This window comes from Nerophis lumbriciformis, linkage group LG06 (genome assembly GCF_033978685.3).
Source record: "Nerophis lumbriciformis linkage group LG06, RoL_Nlum_v2.1, whole genome shotgun sequence".
Taxonomy (NCBI): Eukaryota; Metazoa; Chordata; class Actinopteri; order Syngnathiformes; family Syngnathidae; genus Nerophis; species Nerophis lumbriciformis.
This window is the reverse complement of record NC_084553.2, coordinates 56848945-56868450: the sequence shown is the minus strand read 5'-3', so window position 1 is coordinate 56868450 and position 19506 is coordinate 56848945. Positions and strand designations below refer to the sequence as shown.

Genomic DNA, 19506 nt, shown 5'->3' with positions numbered 1-19506 from the left:
TGCACTTGTTCTTTTGTGAGCAGCTTCATGTCTGCACTTTTTCATGCATCAACCTGGATTTTCTAGACTTTTTTGCTTATTCACTTCCTGTGAGAATCCAGCATTAGCATGATGTCATAAAAAAGTAATAATTAAAAAGAGACATTCAGGTTGTCAGAGGGGTGTTTGGATTTAAAATATAAGGATTAAGTTGTGATATTGTGAGGACATTTTTTTTAATGTTACCATAATGAAGAGGCTAAATGTATGTTATTATTTAAAAGTTGAGGGGATAAAAATATACTTTACCAAAAATTTAGATTACTAAATAAATTCCAAAGTTTTCCAAAAAATGTGTAATTTCTATTTTTGTAATTTCCATACAGCTTTTTTTTTTCCAAATTGTTGTCTAAACTTAAAAATTTAGGAAAAACAATCATATTTTTTACATTTAAAAAGTATTTTTAGCAAAAAAAAAAAATATATATATATATATATATTACTAGAATAAAGTCTTATTTTTTTCCTCAAAAAACAGCTGTCATTTCCATAAATCTCTTTTTTTTCCCTAAATTGTTGTCTTTACAGCATTTTTTTTTTTATTTCTAAAAAAAACATGCAATATTACAGGATTCCACCTTCACTTAAAAATGAGATTGTTAAAGGGTTTGTCTTGTGAAAATATAGTTACACTGGAAGAAAAATAAATGTTTTATACAGTTTACCGTATATTATTATGTTTTAGGAAAATACATTTAAATCTAATTAATACAATTTTCTTTTTTTGAAGACAAAAAAGTTAAACTGGTTGTCCAAATAGCAAAAAAAGTTTTTAAGTTTATGTTTTGGAAAATATTACAAAATTGAAGTATAATTTAAAAAACAATTTCTTTTAAACAAAAATAAAATCATATTTATTGTAAGAAAAAAATTAATAAATGGTTAGAATAGTTTAAATATAAGTAAAAACAAACAAACAAGAAAAGCAATTTAAAATGCATTATTTAGTTTATATTAATTAATATTATATTTTAAGAAAATACATTTTAGTTTACGTTTATAAAGTAGTCTTTTCTTAAAAGACAGAACATTTTTAAATGGTTGTGCAAATAAAATAAAGTATGCTAAATTAAATTCAAATTTTTAAAAAAGTTGTTTTTTTTGGAGAATTTTACACAAATAAAGTATCATTTATTTTTTCTTTACAAGAATAAGGTGGTATTTTGTTTTAAGAAAAACAATTGTTAGTTTATATTAATTATTATTGTTTTTTTTAAAGAAAATACATTATAAAGTAGTCTTTTTTAAAGAGAAACATTTTTGAAATGGTTGTCCAAATAGAAAGATAGGATTTTTCTTTACAAAAATAAGGTTCTATTTCTTTGAAGAAAAAAAAAGCAAAATACTTACACAAAAAGACAAAAATACTCCAAGTAAAGCAATTTCAAGTGTTTTATTTAGTTATTATTATTAAATATTATGTTTCAAGAAAATAATTTTTAACTTACATTTACAAAGTTGTCTTTTTTTAAGACAAATCATTTCAAATAGTTGTCCAATATGTTAAACCGCATTTTAAAAAAAGGTTGTTTTTTCCCCCGATCGTTACGAAATAAGGTATATATCGGTAATTTTTTTTAGATACAATTTTTCTGTAAAGGAATAAGGCCTTATTTCTTTTAAGAAAAAAATGTCCAAACATTAAAGAAAAAATTTCCAAATATTAAGAATAAAATGTTGTCATGGAAGTTTTAAAGAATACGGTATGTCAAGAAGTCATATTTTTGTAAAAAAGGAAATATTTTTAGTGAAAAACATATGAATGTTTGTTCAAATAATATAATAAGATAAAATATACAGCATGTGCAGCTGTTAACAAAAGAGTATCAATACATTGTCTGTTGTGAATGAACACCAGCAATTCAAGCCTAAAACATAGATAAATAAATGTATATATTATTCAAAGACTATATTGGGCATTTATTGTATTTTTTATGTACCTTCTTTGCTTGACTGCCGCCACAAGATCCGGCCCCGAGAACATGGAGAAGAGACTGTCTCCGTTGGCGGAAGACGTCTCATCGCTGGAGCTGGCAGAGTCTCCCTGATTGGCCGACCAGCTGCTGTTCACGGCCTCGCTGAGAGGACGCAAACGTCAACAAGTGGTTATGTTGACAGGAAAGCCAGCTGAGCGGACGGGTGACGTTAAAGAAGGTGAGCCCTACCCCTCGCTGTAGTACTCGGGGTGGCCCCAAGTCCTGTGCTGCTCATCGGGCATGGGCCAGTTGCTGCGAGGGTTGCTGGGGCGGCGAGGATGCTGCACCTGTCGCTTCTGCTGCATGGCCTGGCTGACGCCGGCGACGTAGCGGGCGAACTCCGGATCGGAGCCCACTGTCAAATAAATTGGGACTTTTAGACACATTTTGGATAGTAGAAGAAAAAAGTAATAATATTTAGCTTTAGGACAAAAGTGTCATAACATATAATGACAATAACGTAATCATTACTACTTATTTACTAGAATAAAAGTCGCAAGCGTTCGAAAGCCGTCATGGGAATAGTCGTAACAAAAACTTAAAAAAGTATTTTTCAAAGAAAAACTCACATTATTTCAACATATCTTTTTCTTTTAAATGTTGTAAAATGTAAACAAAGTCACAAAATTCCCAGATTTTATGTCGTATTATTATTATTAAGAATTGTGAAACTTATATAAGATTTATTTATTCAATACGAAAATCGTATCGTTACAATAAGACTTTTTAGGTAAAAAAGTACTAAAAAAACTAAAATTTTACGACAGAAGTATCATTAAATATGAGATTCATGTTAACTCTACTACTTATTTACTAGAATAAAAGTCACAAAGTTGTAAAATATGTCAATATGTTTATGTCTTATTAAAAGCTATAATATCACAAGAAAAAAAACGTCATAAAGACACTAGAAAGTCTTTTTCCTTTTTCAGGGGGAAAAAAAAAAGTGTATTGCAAGAAGCAAATTCTATTTTTACACAAAAAGTCTGATATGAGAATGAAATCACAAAATTACGAGAATTAGCTCGTAACGTTACAAGAAAAAATGCAATGTTAGAAGAATAAAGTTGTAATTCTACAGTCAGATTTCTTTCATGAAAAAGTCGTAACGTTACGAGAAAAATGTCATAATCTTTAAGGTTTTGTTTTTTTTACTGGCAAAGAAATTGTGACTTTAGACAGAGCTACTCAAAGAAAAAAGTAATAAAGTTTAGTTTAATGACAAAAGTGTCATAACTAATGAGATAATCGTTAACATTACTACTTATTCACTAGAATAAATGTTGCAAATGTTCAGAAGTCGAAAAAGTAAACATTTTTACAAGAATAGTCCATAGTAACAAAAAATATATTTAAAAAAACAAATTCAGATTATTGCTTTTTTTTTAAATATATATTAAAAAAAGGGGTTGAAAAATGTAACGTTACCAGAAGATGCTTTTTTTTTCATTTTACGACAAACGTATCTTATGACAATCATGTTAACATCACTACTTATTTACTAGAATAAAAGTCACTAAATTGGAAATTACGAGAGAGAAAAAGTAGTCGTTTTTCGGGAAGAAAAAAGTGTGACTATTGCAACAACCAAATTCTATTTTTACATGAAACGTCTTGTAATATTATGAGAATGAAATCACTAAAAACTTGTCACGGGAATAGTCATAAACTGAGAAAATTATTTTTCAAAGAAAGAGTTAGATTATTGCAACATATTTTTTTCTTTTAAATGTTGTAATATGTAAATAAAGTCACAAAATCCCAAGATGTTATGTCGTATTATTATTATTATTAAGTATAGTGAAACTTATGAAATATTTATTTATTTAATGCCAAAATCGTATAGTTACAAGACAAGCTTTTTTTTTTAGAGAAAAAAGTAATAAAAAAGTTAAATTAAGTTAAAATAAGTCAATAAGTGTATGTTTTATTAAAAGCTATAATATTACGAGATTTTTTTTTTCGTAAAGACACTAGAACGTCTTTTTCCTTTTTCAGGGGGAAAAAAAGTGTATTGCAAGAAGCAAATTCTATTTTTACACGAAAAGTCTTATAATTAAAATGACGAGAATTAGTTCGTAATGTTACAAGAAAAAATGCAATGTTAAAAGAATAAAGTCGTAATTCTACAGTCAGATTTCTTTCATGAAAAAAAAAGAAAAATGTCATTTTTAAGTTTTTTATTTTTTTTTACTGTCAAAGAAATTGTGACTTTAGACACGTTTTGGCTATTCAAAGAAAAAAGTCATAAAGTTTACTTTTACGGCAAGTGTCATAATAAATGAGATAATTGTTAACATTACTACTTATTCACTAGAATAAATGTTGCAAAAGTTCAGAAGTCGGAAAAGTAAAGAATGTTACAGGAATAGTAATAACAAGAAATATTTTTCAAGAAAAAAATTCAGATTGCTTTTTTTTTTTTTTTTTTTACACAAAGAAAGTGTTTAAAATGTAACGCGACCAGAAGACGCTTTTTTTTCTTTTCATTTTACAACAAAAGTATCATAATATGAGATTGATGTTAACATCACTACTTATTTACTAGAATAAAAGTCACAAAGTAGGAAAATAAATCAATAAGTGTGTCTTAGTAATATTACGAGAGGAAAAAAGTCGTAAAGACATTAAATGGTCCTTTTCCTTTTTCAGTAAAAAAAAAAGTGTGACTATTGCAAGAACCAAATTCTATTTTTTACATGGGACATCTTGTAATATGAGAATGAAATCACAAAATTACAAACATTTGGTCGTATTGTTACAAGAAAAAAAAGCAATGTCAGAAGAATAAAGTGGAAATTCTCCAGTCAGATGTCTTTCATGAAAAAGTTGTGACGTTACGAGAAAAAGTCATAATTTTTCAGGTTTTTTTTTTACTGTCCAAGAAATTGTGACTTTTAGACACGTTTAGGATACTAAGAGATAAACATTAGCTTTACTCAAAATGTGCATGTCCTTATTAGGGACATGGACTGTCACATACCAGCGGGGTCGAAGGGCAGCGAGTCCCCCAGGGCACCAAACACGCCGTCACTCTGCTCTCTGTTGGGCCACGTGTTGTTGCGCGGACCCTGGGGCTTCTGGCCCAGAACCTCGGACATGACGCTGTCCATGTACGTGCTCACCAGGCCCAGGCTGTACAAGTCTGAGCTCAGGTCCGGCAGCCCGGGGGAGCCCCCCCATTGGCCGATGGGACCCAGGGGGGATAACCCTCCCGGGGGAGCTGGCTGGCTAGACGTGCCGAGCCACTTGCTGGCCACTCTCTGCTGGGGCAGGACCTGCTGGGGGGTCTGCTGAGGAGGCGGGGCCTGCTGCTGCTGGCCAATGGGCTGCAGGAGGTGCTGGTAGTACTGGAGGGTCTGGGGGGAGTGCTGCTGGGGTGCAGGCTGCTGTTGCGACGGTGGTGTCGGCTGCTGCTTCTGCACTGCCGGGGGAGCAAGGGCCTGAGCCTGGGGTGGGGGCAGGGTCTGGCTCGGGGGCGGCAGGCCGCTGTGAGAGATACCCGGCGACGTCGGCGGCGGTCCAGGAGGGGGTTTTAGCTCGGCCGGGTTCGCGGACGCCACAGAGTTCCTCCTCTTGACGAGGGGCGAGGCCTGCTGGGATTTTCCCATGTTGAATCCTGAGAGAAAGTCGATGACGTCCTGCATCTCTTGGTCGGTCGGGAGGTTCATGCTCTGGTCGTCGCAGCCTAAGCCGTTAGCCAGCGGGTTCTGTGTGCCGGCGTCGGGAGCGCAGGAGAGACCGCCCATCTGCAGGAGGCTGTGCAGTCTCCCCTCGCTGCGGCCCAAACTCTTGGACTTGTCCTCGGAGCCGCCGCTCAGCATGCTGCGAGAGGGGGTGCTGGGGATGGAGTAACTCCCCCCGCTGTTGGCGCTGGATGACGCCTTCTTGGTGAACTTGGACGTCAGCTTGGAGATGGTCTTGGGCAGGCCGCTGGAGGCCTTGGAGCTGGTGCCCGGCGCCAGATCCACTTGGCCGCCAAAGTCCGGACTCTCCCGCTGCAGTTGAATCTGAATGGTCGGCAAAGACTGTTCCCTTTTGAAAGAAGAAAGGAAGTCATTCATTATTTTGTAGCTTTTGCTTTCTTTTAAATGTATTTTGAAGTGTGTATCGCTGCATCAGAGAAATTTCCAAGGATGCGAATAATTTGGCGGGCATTCGTTGAATATGCGCAAATTGGCGCCATCGCAAATTTCTGGAAAGACTGAAAAACCGATGTCGGCACGTGGACAATATGTATTTTTTTTTTTTTTATATCTGTCTCCGTGCGGACATGGTCTAAATAACCATTTGGTCGAAGAGAGCAGAGGTTTTCTTTCTCATTATTAAAGCACTTTGAATTGCCTTGCATACGAGTTGTGCTTATAAATAAACCTGCTTTGCCTTAAGTGAAACAAATAACTTTGTATGTATAGGGCTGGGTACCGTTCACATTTTAACGGGTACAGTACCCATTCCCGATACCTGTGCATTGTAAATAACAACAAAAATAGAAATGAAAAGAAAATAATAATTGAGTGATGTGACACCAGTACTCAACTATACCAATTTTCTGTACTTTTGTGGTGTTAAATTGTTTTTGATAATACAATTAAAACATTTTTATTGTATCTATTGGGACATTTAAAATTGAGCTGATTATGATATCTGCAGTCCAGTTTGTATAGCTTGTTTTATAATCAAATTAAATTGCTAATGCTAATCACTAGCATGTCAACAGCAAAGCCAATGTATATTAGCATTAAGCTAGCGCATTTTTTTGGAAAAGTGGAGCCTTACTTAACTTACCTACAAGCTATCCATACACTTGGGTAAAACGGAATCCATCCTGTTTGGGTCCCACATCAACCTTAAGAAAGTCAATGACTTCACCATTAAAGTGGGTGACATTGTTATCACCAGGAAAGATGAGGTCACCTACCTAGGTTCCATTTTAGAGGCTAATCTTTCCTGTGATAAAATGGCAACCAAGGTAATCAAAAAGGTCAACCAACGAATGAGATTTCTCTGTAGATTCTCCTCTCTGGTCAACAAAAGCACCATGAAGATTCTAGCGGGAACTCTCATTCAACCCTTTTTCAATTACGCATGCACCTCCTGGTACCCTAGCACCTCCAAAACCCTCAAATCTAGACTCCAAACATCCCAGAACAAGCTAGTCAGATTACTTCTAGACCTCCACCCCAGATCACACCTCACTCCTACCCACTTTTTCAAAGTGGGTAGGAGTGAGGAGTGTCTATAAAATCCGCTACACCTCCCTGATACCGAAGTACATGTCAAACTACTTCCTTAACGTAAATGACCGCCATAACCACAACACCAGGGGGAGCTACACTAACCACGTTAACCCAGATTCCGATCTAACAGAGGTCTTAACTCATTCTCTTTCTATGCCACGTCAATGTGGAATGCGCTCCCAACAGGTGTAAAAGAAAGGGCATCTCTATCCTCCTTCAAAACCGCAATAAAAGTACACCTCCAGGCAACTTCAACCCTAAACTAACACCCTCCCCGGATTGTTAATAATCAAATGTAAATAATCAAATGTAGATACTTTTTCTTATGCTTTCTGATCTCTCTCTCTCTCTCTATGTCCACTACTTGCTGTACATATCCTAACAAGTCAGACCTACACTGTTTCAATGTACATTTCACTGATGATACAATTGTTGATGACTGAAGTGATGATAACAACCAAACCTAACCCCACCCTCCCCTCCACATCCCACACCCCGGATTGAAAATAATGTAAATAATTCAATGTATATACCGGTACTCTGATGATTATCTTGTGTGATGACTGTATTATGATGATAGTATATACTGTATTTGATAGTATATATCTGTATTATGAATCAATTAACGTGGACCCCGACTTAAACAAGTTGAAAAACTTATTCGGGTGTTACCATTTAGTGGTCAATTGTACGGAATATGTACTTCACTGTGCAATCTACTAATAAAAGTCTCAATCAATCAAAAAAAAACCTTGCTTTGTTGGCATTGGAAATTGCAACATTCACCTAGAGGTAGTTTGGCTGCTGGAGTGATCACAAAGTGCCAAAATGTTAAGGTACCGTAAGACGGCACCGTTGGATATTACGCGAATGCCCGGCAGGAGTCGGTTGGTGCCAAAAAAGTACCGGAATTGGTCCCCATCCCTACAGCTAGATATACATACTGTATACATATTAATAACTCACTTTCTCTCCTTCCATCTATTGATGTCAAACACAGAAGTGTAGAGCACGTCCACGAGACCCAGGGTCTTCTCTGGATCAAGGCTACGCTGGAGCAAAGACATTGTTGCTGGGTCCTCCTTCAGACACCTGGACATGGACACACACACAACATGGACGTCAGTGTTCTTGTATCTCTTTCAGCTCCAACCGGTTTTAGGCATTTACTTGCACCGAGCTCCTTAAGTCGTGTAAAATGAGATTTTGTATCTTTTGTGCGCGAGATAATGGCTCGCTCGCACAAGGTCAACAAGTACAAAGGCTCGAGCGCAGCGTCTCGTCGTGAAAAGCTCAGTGAGTGGAGCTCCCGCTGAGAGGTTCCGCGAGTGATCTGAATTTTTTAATATAGACGCTTGGGAAAAGAAAGCGGGGGGATGAGGGGGTGATTAAACTGTGCACAGCCGTGAACTACAACACGGAACATCCTCAAGTTACCTTGCAAACCCGCAAATCCTGCTTGGCGGCACGGGCCTGGACAAATAGATAGCTGACATGTGATATTCAAAAATGAAGACAAGTAGAGCACTAAAAAAAAACTTAAAGAGCTCAGACTGGTTTTATGCATTGGACGTCTCTCTATTCCTCTCAGCTGTTCTGGCGTGGAAAACAAACACACTAGTCCTCTAGTTCAAATCGTACTCTATTAATCACAAAGTGTAAAGTTAATCATGTGTTTGGAGTGTCTGGACACAAAATGAGGATCCTGAATGCCACATCCTGTTTTATTAGTGTACACGGACACCATCAGTCAACCACATGCTGTCATTTTGTTGACTTTTGTCCCTTCTGCAAACTTTCTCACACAGTTTTGTTTGACTTTAATGTATAACCATGACTCGGGGGGGAAATGCACACATTTTGCACTCACCATGTGGAAGGGACCTGGACCACCAGCCTGGATCCTTCCAGGGTGATCTGAGGAGCATACGACTCCTTGTTCTCTATCTGAGCAGTATCAACCACCACCTGTGAAGACATACACACAAATTAGTCTGTATTACTAAGCATACACAGTCTGGTGTATGCCTACTGTACTGGTACACCAGTAAAACCTACTGAAGAGCTGGTAAAAAAATACAATAATATGTCGTGCACATTGGTGGGGTTTGTAATATTTTGACCTACTTGCAATAATTACTGGGTTTCAATCACATGACCTAAAGGCACCTCTGGGTACTTTCAGGCTATGGTCTAGAGCAAGGATCCCCAAACTTTTTATTTTATGAATTTATTATGGGTTTACTGAAAATGTGAGCAAATCTGCTGGGTCAAAAGTATACTTTTGTTTTGTTAATATTTGGTGACATGTCCCTTGGCAAGTTTCACTGCAATAAGGCGCTTTTGGTAGCCATCCACAAGCTTCTGGTTGAATTTTTGACCACTACTATTGACAAAATTGGTGCAGTTCAGCTAAATTTGTTGGTTTTCTGACATGGACTTGTTTCTTCAGCATTGTCCACACGTTTAAGTCAGGACTTTGGGAAGGCCATTCTAAAACCTTAATTCTAGCCTGATTTGGCCATTCCTTTACCACTTTTGACATGTGTTTGGGGTCATTGACCTGTTGGAACATCCAACTGCGCCCAAAACCCAACCTCCGGGCTGATGATTTTAGGTTGTCCTGAAGAATTTGGGGGTAATCCTCCTTTTTCATTGTCCCATTTACTCTCTGTAAAGCACCAGTTCCATTGGCAGCAAAACAGGCCCAGAGCATAACACTACCACCTCCATGCTTGACGGTAGGGATGGTGTTCCTGGGATTAAAGGCCTCACCTTTTCTCCTCCAAATAAAATGCTGGGTATTGTGGCCAAACAGCTCAATTTTAGCTTCATCCGACCACGGAACTTTCCTCCAGAAGGTCTTATCTTAGTCCATGTGATGACAGATGAAACAACAATTGAGCTGTTTGGCCACAATACCTAGCAATATGCTTGGAAATAATAAAAAATAAGAATTAAAAAAATAATAAATAAAAATTAGAAATAATTTTTTTAACTTGGGACTTCCCGCGGGCTGGATTTTGGACGCTGGTGGGCCGTATCCGTAGTTTGGGGACCCCTGGTCCCCCATTAGCCTCTATTTGAACGATTGGAAACCCCAAGAACAAAACAGTAGTTCGGCATTTTCTGCTGAAATTCTAGACTCACTCTCACTTGTTTGAATACTACGCTCAAGCTGCTTGAACATCGTGTGAATTAAGATGCAATAAACATTTATTGACATATCTATTACGTGTCACTATTGTATTGTACAAATGTACCTATTAAAGTGACCAATGAGTGGCATTCCACACAGGAATTTTGTTCGTTCATAATTTCTCAGACTAGGACAACACAATGATCGTTATTTAAATGTCCCAGCGAAAAAAAGGTGTGCTAAATGGGGATATCCAAATGAGTCGGCGACAACAAACAACTTCTTACCTTTGGAAACCTTTACAGCTGGGTCGGGGAGAGAGAGAGAATGTGGGAGGAGTCTATTTCCTGCACTGCAGGAAGTTTAGCCCATTGTTATGGGAGGGTTGGGGGGGGGCAGGTGTATCCACGGAAACTGCAAGATCCCCTTATGAGGATTCCATGCTGACACATGGGTTAGCGAAGACAGGAAGACAAAGAGGAACACCATGGAGGGTTTCTTCCAGGAACTCAAAATAAACAGTGTTTTTCTAGGAAGGCGGCGGTGTATGACTGCAGCATGACAACGAGCCATGTGTGTGTCTGTTCTCGTGTTTTTAAAAGGTTCTGTGGGTAGATAAGGAGAGACACGGCCCATCCATCATCCTCAGATTGTTTTACAACAAGCTGGCATGGGAACACACACATCAGACCACAGAGAGGAAATGAACACTGCAGTATAAACATGCTAGTGATACTCTGTGAAGATATTCCCCTTTCTTTTTTTTTTATAAACTAAGTGTCCACCCATTCGAGCCCATCCTTCATCCAGATGTATAAGGAGCATTTCTTTCTCTCTTGTGTCTCAGGGGTGTTGGTTTACACCTCTGGGATGCCTCCAGGCCAACTAAGAGGACCTCCCCCACATTCAGGACTAGCATTGTTAAGACCTCCCCGTAGGACTCTCAGAAGTCAGAATCCTTTCCAGGAAGGTGTGCTACTTGTTAGGATGAATCACACTCATTTAAATAAATTAATCTCTGTTAACAGGACAACATGAAGCCACGAAGAGCTTTGGTTCCAAAACAAAAAGCCCACAGTGATGACACCTCACCAATTAATTGCCGCACAAGCGTAAAAAGAAGTCAGGCACTATGATAGGTAGGGTGACACAGGAGAAGAGATGTACGATATGAACATTTAATATCACAGTTATGATCCAAATCATCCCAATTATCATTATGAGAGCAATGTGTGTATGTTAGGGCTGGGCGATATATCGATATAGTCGATATATATCGCGGGTTTGCCTCTGTGCGAGATAGAAAATGATTATATCGTGATATTAGAGTATACGTTCTCAAGCACTTGCTTTTAGCTGCGGGCATTACACTACAGGCGTTTCTCACTCTTTCGAGTCTCTCTTTCTCACAGAGACGTAAAACAAGGGCACCTTCTTACAGACGTCACATACTGTCGCGCGTGTAGCGTCATACGCCCTGCCCAGCAGAGAGGTAGCAACATGGCTAACGTTAGCTGAGGCAGGTGGTACAAGCGGAGTGGTGCGAGTGACAATACAAGAGAAGATGCGAAACTGATCACAAATGGAGGAAGAACAATTAATGCCCAAAAAAAGCAGCACGGGGTCCATCATCTGGCGGTAGTTTGGCTTCAAGCGGGAAGATATTCAGCAGACAACAGTAATATGCAAAGTATGCAGCAGAAGCGTTGCTACAAAAGGTAGCAGCCAACGTTCCCTCTAAGGTGCGCGCCTGCGCAATTGCGCACTGCTCAAGCGTCCTCTGTGCACAGCAAATATATGCCGCGCACCAAATCAAATCCCATCTGAATTCTAAACAAAATAAACACATTTATTCTGTGTAATTTTGCAATGTAACTCTGAGTGACAGTGACAACAAGCGACCCCAACACTGTTCAATTGAACACCGTTCAATTATTGTAACGTCTATCGAGATGCTTCGAGGACAGGAATTATATAGATCACTTTATTGAGCAAAACTGTTTATATTCGGCCATAACCACACCAAAAACATGAGTAAAAAACTTCTATCTCGAAAAAGTAGTCATTTTCTGCCGTACAAACCAGGCCAAAACCAACTTGCCATCTGTCACCAACACACATACCACTAAGCCACTGGTGCGTTTATGGCCACACAAAAAGTCGGACAACTCAAACACCACACAAAGTTACACTATGACTCCTCAGTCATATGTGTGCTTATTTTACTGTCATTATTAATGTTAATTTACTTATATTAATCATGGAATGCTGTTACTAGAGAAAGTTACAGGAATGCACACTTCATCCTATGCTTACATTTCATTGTGCAACATGAGGATGTTTAAGGGGAACTAAATGTGATCTCTGAAAGGGGTACAAATGATTTCCAAAGCAGGACCCCCACCCAGACATATTGTACAATACTAATCCAAGATTTCTTTTATTTTCATTACAAGTGGGCCAAATCACTAATATTACAAAATAATCTCATGAAAATGACTCCTCTCATTTGAGTGTTATTATAAAAGATTGGTTTGAGACAGGTGTGCTGCTGGTATTGCCACGTGTGATGTTCACTGAATGCTCAGGGAGTTTTTGTGTTTGCTCAGACACATGAACAGTTAGAGGGAACATTGGTAGCAGCACTCCTAATTTGTTCTTTCATTTAAAAAGTCACCCGCGAGAGAATGAAGAGTGCTTGAAACTCCGCACGTTAACATCTTCGGCCGGTGCCACACCCAAAAAAATGCCGAAACAACCTGCACTGACAAATGAGCCTGACGTCTTCCATTTACAGATCAACACCATATGAAAAACATAGTCACAGACACAAGGAGATAACGTCCGCAGTAACTTATTACATAGCGAAGGACATGGCCCCATAAACATCATCTATGCAACATTTTGACCAGAGAACCACCATTACATGTTATGTAAACCACAAGGAAGTGTTTTCAATTTAGAAAAATAATAATAGTATGACTCCTTTAATGCGCCCTATTATATGCATCAAGTGTTCATTCAAGGCTAAGGCAAAATATCGAGATATATATCGTATATCGCGATATGGCCTAAAAATATCGAGATATTAATAAAAGCCAATATCGCCCAGCCCTCGTGTATGTTAACTATTTAAAAGGCGAAGCCTGTTGCCAAATGACATGTGACGTCATTGGGAGTGCGCACAGAGAGCATAATTTTAGCTTAGCTGTGTCTGTTAGCTTAGCAGGGGCATTTTGAATATTTTCACTTGATTGTGTTAGCCCTCGTTAATAAAGAGATTGAATGTGCTTCAATGGCTGTAGTCTCCTTGTCCACAAATGAAGTATTGTGGGATTGAAAGCCTGTCACTTTAATCATTGATTTGTTGTTCATTATTCCCTCATAGTAGTAGTAGTAGTAATAGTAGTAGTAGTATGTGCCTATCATGTTGTTTGCTGTGTGATGTTGCCACTTCCTAATCAATATGAAGTTAATTTTAGTGTGGTGATGTTTTTGTTGCTTTCGTACGTAAAAAGTTATTTTCTGCTTTGAAATGGCTGCGATTCTGACGCTATCTTAGGCTACATTCGCACTGCAGGGTCGGATGATTAAAATTTTCCTGAGGGAACTCTCCTGAAGGAGTCAATAAAGTATGTCCCATTCGGATTTTTTTTGTCAAATCCCATCTTTTTAGTGGCCGTTCACATTACAAAAATAATGCGATTTCAAATGTGAATGCAATCTGCCCCGCATGCGGACATGACGGCCTGACGTCGCAAGTACTGCAGTGTTTGGAGAAGTCAAATTGCTTCAGCTCTAATTGGTCTCAGTACTAGCACATTTGTAGCAATTTCAAGGTTTTTGTGCAAAGTCAACATTTTCTGAACCAAATTATTACGTGTAGAAGATGAAGAAGAAAGTATTTTGGCTCTGGCAGTTTTACGGGATATTTTACTTTGATGTCTGCTTGAAGAGTGTGTGTGTAGGCGAGCAGTCGGACACAGGAGCGGTGGAACTTTCACGCGAGTTCCTAAAACATCTTATTTTTACCTCTTTTCTACTCCGTTGTCAACTATTTATTTTCTATCCGTCTATTTTGGTGAATAATTATGACGCATATCGCTTTTTGATGACGTTCTGGTCGGATGAATGCGACCGGAGGGAGAAAGCATCGCATATATATATTTTTTTCACATACGAAAAATAATTTCACATAAAAAATTTGGAATTGCACTGTTCCCACTGACATGAAAAAATCCGATACAGGTTGCATATGGGCAAAAAAAATGGAATTGACTGGCAGTGTAAACCAGACCCTATTTGACATACAACATCATCAAAAGTAGCTTGCCACATAACATCAAACGCATCGGTAATGGCGTTGTAACGTATGCAGTACTAGTACTAGTAAAAGTAACGCAGTTTTATTGTAACGTCGTTTTTACCAACTCAGATCCGTACTATCGTTCATTGTTACATCCCTACACAGGAGTTGTACTGATTTGAAAGCCACTTCTCGTGTATATTTCGCTTGTCTTGCTTGTCGTAAAAAAAAATAATAGAAAAAGCCAAGGTGCTAAGGTAATCCTGCTCTCGTGAAGCATGCTTAGGCACTCGCATGATATGCAGGACGTCTTGGCCTTGGAATTTGTGATGCTTCATAGGCATAATTACCACTGATGGTGGCTAAAACAAATCCAACACACAGTACGTAAAGGGTTTATTACACGACTGGTTATAAAAACAACAAAAAATGCTTCATGAATCATCAAAAACTTCAAATGTTGATACTTGTTCGTTAAATAACACCAAAAAAGTCCCTTTTTTACACAAATAGCAACCAAGCATATATTTTGAAAAGGTCTTCTTTGGACCTTGTGGTTAGTATGAAGGCTGCACAGTCAGGAGAGATGGATTGGTGTCAAGTTTGCATGTTCTGTTCATGTTTTGACCGTGCGTGTTTTCTCCTGGTACACCGGCTTCCACACACATTCCAAAAATATGTGTGAATGGTTGCTGGTTTATATGTGCCCTGCGATTGGCTGACAAACAGTGCTGGGTGGGTGAACCCCGCTTCTCGCCTGAAGTCAGCTGGGATAGGCTCCAGCTTACCCAGGCCGTGACCCCAGTGAGGATAAGCGTTAGAGAAAATGGATGGGTCTCTTTTGGCCTTGATACATTTTTAGGGAAACATCCTAAATAATAATAATAAGCATTACTATTTTTTATAAAAACAGTACATTTGAAAATTCCCACAATTATATTTTAGCAAAAGAAATACCATTTCGGCTTCAGAGCTCACAGAAACAATACAAAGATTTTGATAAATATCAATGCTGTTAATTTCAGGGAGCTGTGACGTAACCCACACAACAAATGCTGTGCTACGCTAAAATTTTTATAACCTTTTTTCGGTGTGGAGCCTTCTGTGCTATGTTCTGAAGCGGGCCATATTTAAGTTTTATTTTTAGAATATGCCGAGGGACAATAAAAAGTGAGTTGCAGGCTGCAAACGATCCCCTAATTCGCACGTTGGGCATTCTGGTTTTGGACCATATATTTGCAGATTTATTTTTTTAAGTTCACTTTGAGTTCTGGCTACTGAACTAATCCAGCTCTGAGGGTCTCCCCTGTATAATGAAAGCATGCGCGAACCACAAAAATGTGCTACTATTTTCTGGTGCAAACGAGGCTGCAGCCATTGTGTACTCACCAGGCCAGCCTGAGCAAACAGCAGCTGTACAGCAGTCTTGCAGGCTCCTCTCCAGCTAGACGGACACACTTGGTTGAGCACCTCGGTGACAGGGGAGTCGTCTCTTGTGGTAACCCCGTTTTGGCCCAGTGCCTCCTTAATGAGCTGCAGCATCGTTTGCTGAGAGGACACGGCAAATGTTTTTTTTTTGTCATTTACAGAGGCAATTCGAACTTTCAGGACGATAGGGAAGAAGCGGCCATACCATTTTCAGTTTGAGGTTCTCGGCCGCCGACTCGTTGAAGGAAACTCCTTTGAGGAAGTGCGAGCCGATCTGCACGGGGATGGTGGGCAGCTCGCACTGGATGGGCTGGGAGGTGGTCTGCATCCTACCCGCCTGCTGCGCCTCCGCCTCACTGCAGCAGCTCTGTGACCACAACAGAAAACGAAAAACATTTTAGCTTTAACCAGTTAAAGTTAAAGTCAAAGTCAAAGTCCCAATGATTGTCACACACACACACACACACACAACTAGGTGTGGTGAAATTTGTCCTCTGCATTTGACCCATCCCCTTGTTCACCCTCTTGGAGGTGAGGGGAGCAGTGGGCAGCAGCGGTGCCGCGCCCGGGAATAATTTTTGGTGATTTAACCCCCAATTCCAACCCTTGGTGCTAAGTGCCAAGCAGGGAGGTAATGGGTCCCATTTTTATAGTCTTTGGTATGACTCAGCCGGGGTTTGAACTCACAACCTACCGATCTCAGGGCGGATACTAACCACTAGGCCACTGAGTAGTATACCATCCAGTATACATTATGTGCATTATACACAATAAAACAAATCAAATTTATGTCTATTAGGGATGTAACGATAAACGGTAATAATGATAACCACATACTAACCGTCTCCACAGTTAGTATTACCGATTCAAATTAAAATTAGCAAAAAAACATGAGTGATAACCACACTTTGATAAACTAACGGACTGACGAGCACTAGCTTATTATAAATGCTTACATGAATACGAGACACATTAACGTTTTTCCTCATTAAAATACAACATACCCCAATATAAACTTATAAAAACACATTGTTGTCTAAGTAATTAAGATATTCAATTGTGTACATTGAACCTACAGGCTGTGCTGTCTTAGCACAGAGTGATCAATATATATTCAAAGGAATACGACACAGACAGAGTTGGGCTTTATAAACAAAGTTATTACCACAGACGAGGTGTCAAGAACAGGAAGCGACCTCTTCATATGAACCGGAAATGAAGCCAAGTGAACACTGAACTGATCTTTATTAATACAATCTTTTAAACACTTTTACAAATTCAAATTGAAGACGGTAACATATTCAATCATTCCAAATAAAAATATGGCTCTTAAAATGAGCAGCGGGCCAAAAATAACCCTGTAGACACACCTGAGCTACAGTGTCCACTTGTGAGAGATGGCTCACCTGTAAGGCTGTCTCCACACATTTGGGGTTAAGGTGGAAACCCGCCTTCAGCGCGTACTCGCTGTGACCCAGACTCTCCAGCGCTGCCCTGTATGCCTGCAGAGGGCACAGGGGAACACGTTAATACATCTTCAACAATGGCAAACGACTGAAAAATAAATAGAATTGTTGAAAAAAATAAAACCGTCCTATTCTGGTAGGTATATGGAGGTTAATTTGTCTTAATTACGAAACCTTTTTTTTGACACTGAATTTATGTAACAATTTTTTTGCTTTGGAATTTTGTGGACTGAATTTGTTTTTACATCAAATTATGTGGACAAATTTTTTCAAAACATTTTTTAAACTATGTTTGTTAAAATACAGTGTTTTAAAATTCAGTGTGTAAAATTTTGTGTGAAAAAATCAGTGAATAAAAAATTCAGTGCAGAAAAAACAGCCAATGAGGTGCTTCTGTCTTTATTTGTCGAAAGTGGGTCTTGAGTTTTGAAGCAACAAATATTTCTGCACTCAATTTTTTTACTATGAATTTTTATACGCTGACTTTTTTAAGACTAAATTTTTCTGCACTGAACTTTTTTACACTGAATTTTTATGCACCAATTTTTTCTGCACTGAATTATTTTCACACTGATTTTTTCATTTTTTACAATTTTTTTTTTTCATTGAATTTTTACAAACTGAATTTTAAAACGCTGTACTTTAAGAAACTGCCTGCTATGGGGTGGCGACTTGTCCAGGGTGTATCCTGCCTTTCCACCGAGTGCACTGGGATGGGATCCATCCCCCCTGCACCCCCGAAAGGGGCGGTAGAAAATGGATGGCTGGATTAATTTCTAAACACACAAATCTAACAAAAAAAAAAAAAATGTAAATGAAATTGTGAGCATAATTTTATTCAAAAATTTTGGATCACAACATTTAAAAAAAATACATAATACATAAATTCAGTGTCCAAAAAACCTTTTGTAATAAAGACACAAATTAACCTCGATAAATGTGCACTTAAACAAGACACTCATCTCTTGATTATTACCTGTAAGGCGTTGTCTATCTTCATGTTGAGCTCCTTCAGCTGGTGTTCTGGGATGTTGGTGTTGTGAGAGCAGAAGAGCTGCTGAACCTGAAGGCCTGCCAGGCAGCCGTCACGACCCCTCTCTCGCAGTCTCGACGTGGCCTGGGTGTGTGGCAATATTCAGAATCAAGTTTTGACTGGTGCACTGCATAAACTATTTGTAGCTTTTATGCTTGACTAATACATGAGATTTGTTTACAAAAGGTTAATTTGCAATCTGAGACATTCTCAGAATCTGTAACTTTTTTAGATAGCTGAAACATGAGTGGGATTCCTGGCAATGTCTCTCCATATAAAACGCCTCTAAGCCAGGCCTGACTACAAACCACACCACAGCACAGCAGACCAATCATACTACATCGTACTGTGTCGACAGCTTGTTGATGTCATCATGCACCATATTTTTTTTGCTAGTAAAAAGTACTGCAATAGCAGTTGTCGACATACATGGACGACCACCTTTGTCGACATGAAATGTGAGAACCGAAGAAAGGGTCATTTTTACGAAACATGAAAAAATGAGGCCCTTTATGTCCATGTTAGGGTGGCACGATAAAGACTATACACAATTATATAAATCTGGACGACAATAGAGCTTTTAATACTATCGTCATATCGTGAAAATGCATTTTGTTGACACATTCTAGCTGTTTGTCAAATTTGACAGCAGGCGTCCTCAACGCATTGGAGCGTAGGAGGATATATATATATATATATATATATATATATATATATATATATATATATATATATATATATATATTTAAAAATGTTTTAATTAAGCTAACCACAAAGCCTGAGCGCTGAATATTAACAGGGATGGGCAGTTTGTTACAAATATCAACACTAACAATACCAAGTACAGTATTAGTATATGGTTGCTACTTCAATGATTAA

General features: G+C 38.5%; 1 protein-coding gene across 1 annotated transcript in view; it reads right to left on the bottom strand.

Annotated features, from left to right (window-relative positions):
- The window catches only part of garre1 (granule associated Rac and RHOG effector 1), a 64991-nt gene that overhangs the window by 8679 nt on the left and 36806 nt on the right, over window positions 1-19506 (bottom strand). The window contains exons 4-12 of the mRNA XM_061964570.2: window positions 18571-18711; window positions 17535-17630; window positions 16334-16495; window positions 16090-16248; window positions 9126-9223; window positions 8222-8347; window positions 4999-6050; window positions 2205-2370; window positions 1980-2117 (exon numbers count right to left, since the gene is read on the bottom strand). Coding sequence (XP_061820554.2) covers window positions 1980-2117; window positions 2205-2370; window positions 4999-6050; window positions 8222-8347; window positions 9126-9223; window positions 16090-16248; window positions 16334-16495; window positions 17535-17630; window positions 18571-18711 — 2138 coding nt within the window. The remainder of the gene's footprint in view (window positions 1-1979; window positions 2118-2204; window positions 2371-4998; window positions 6051-8221; window positions 8348-9125; window positions 9224-16089; window positions 16249-16333; window positions 16496-17534; window positions 17631-18570; window positions 18712-19506) is intronic.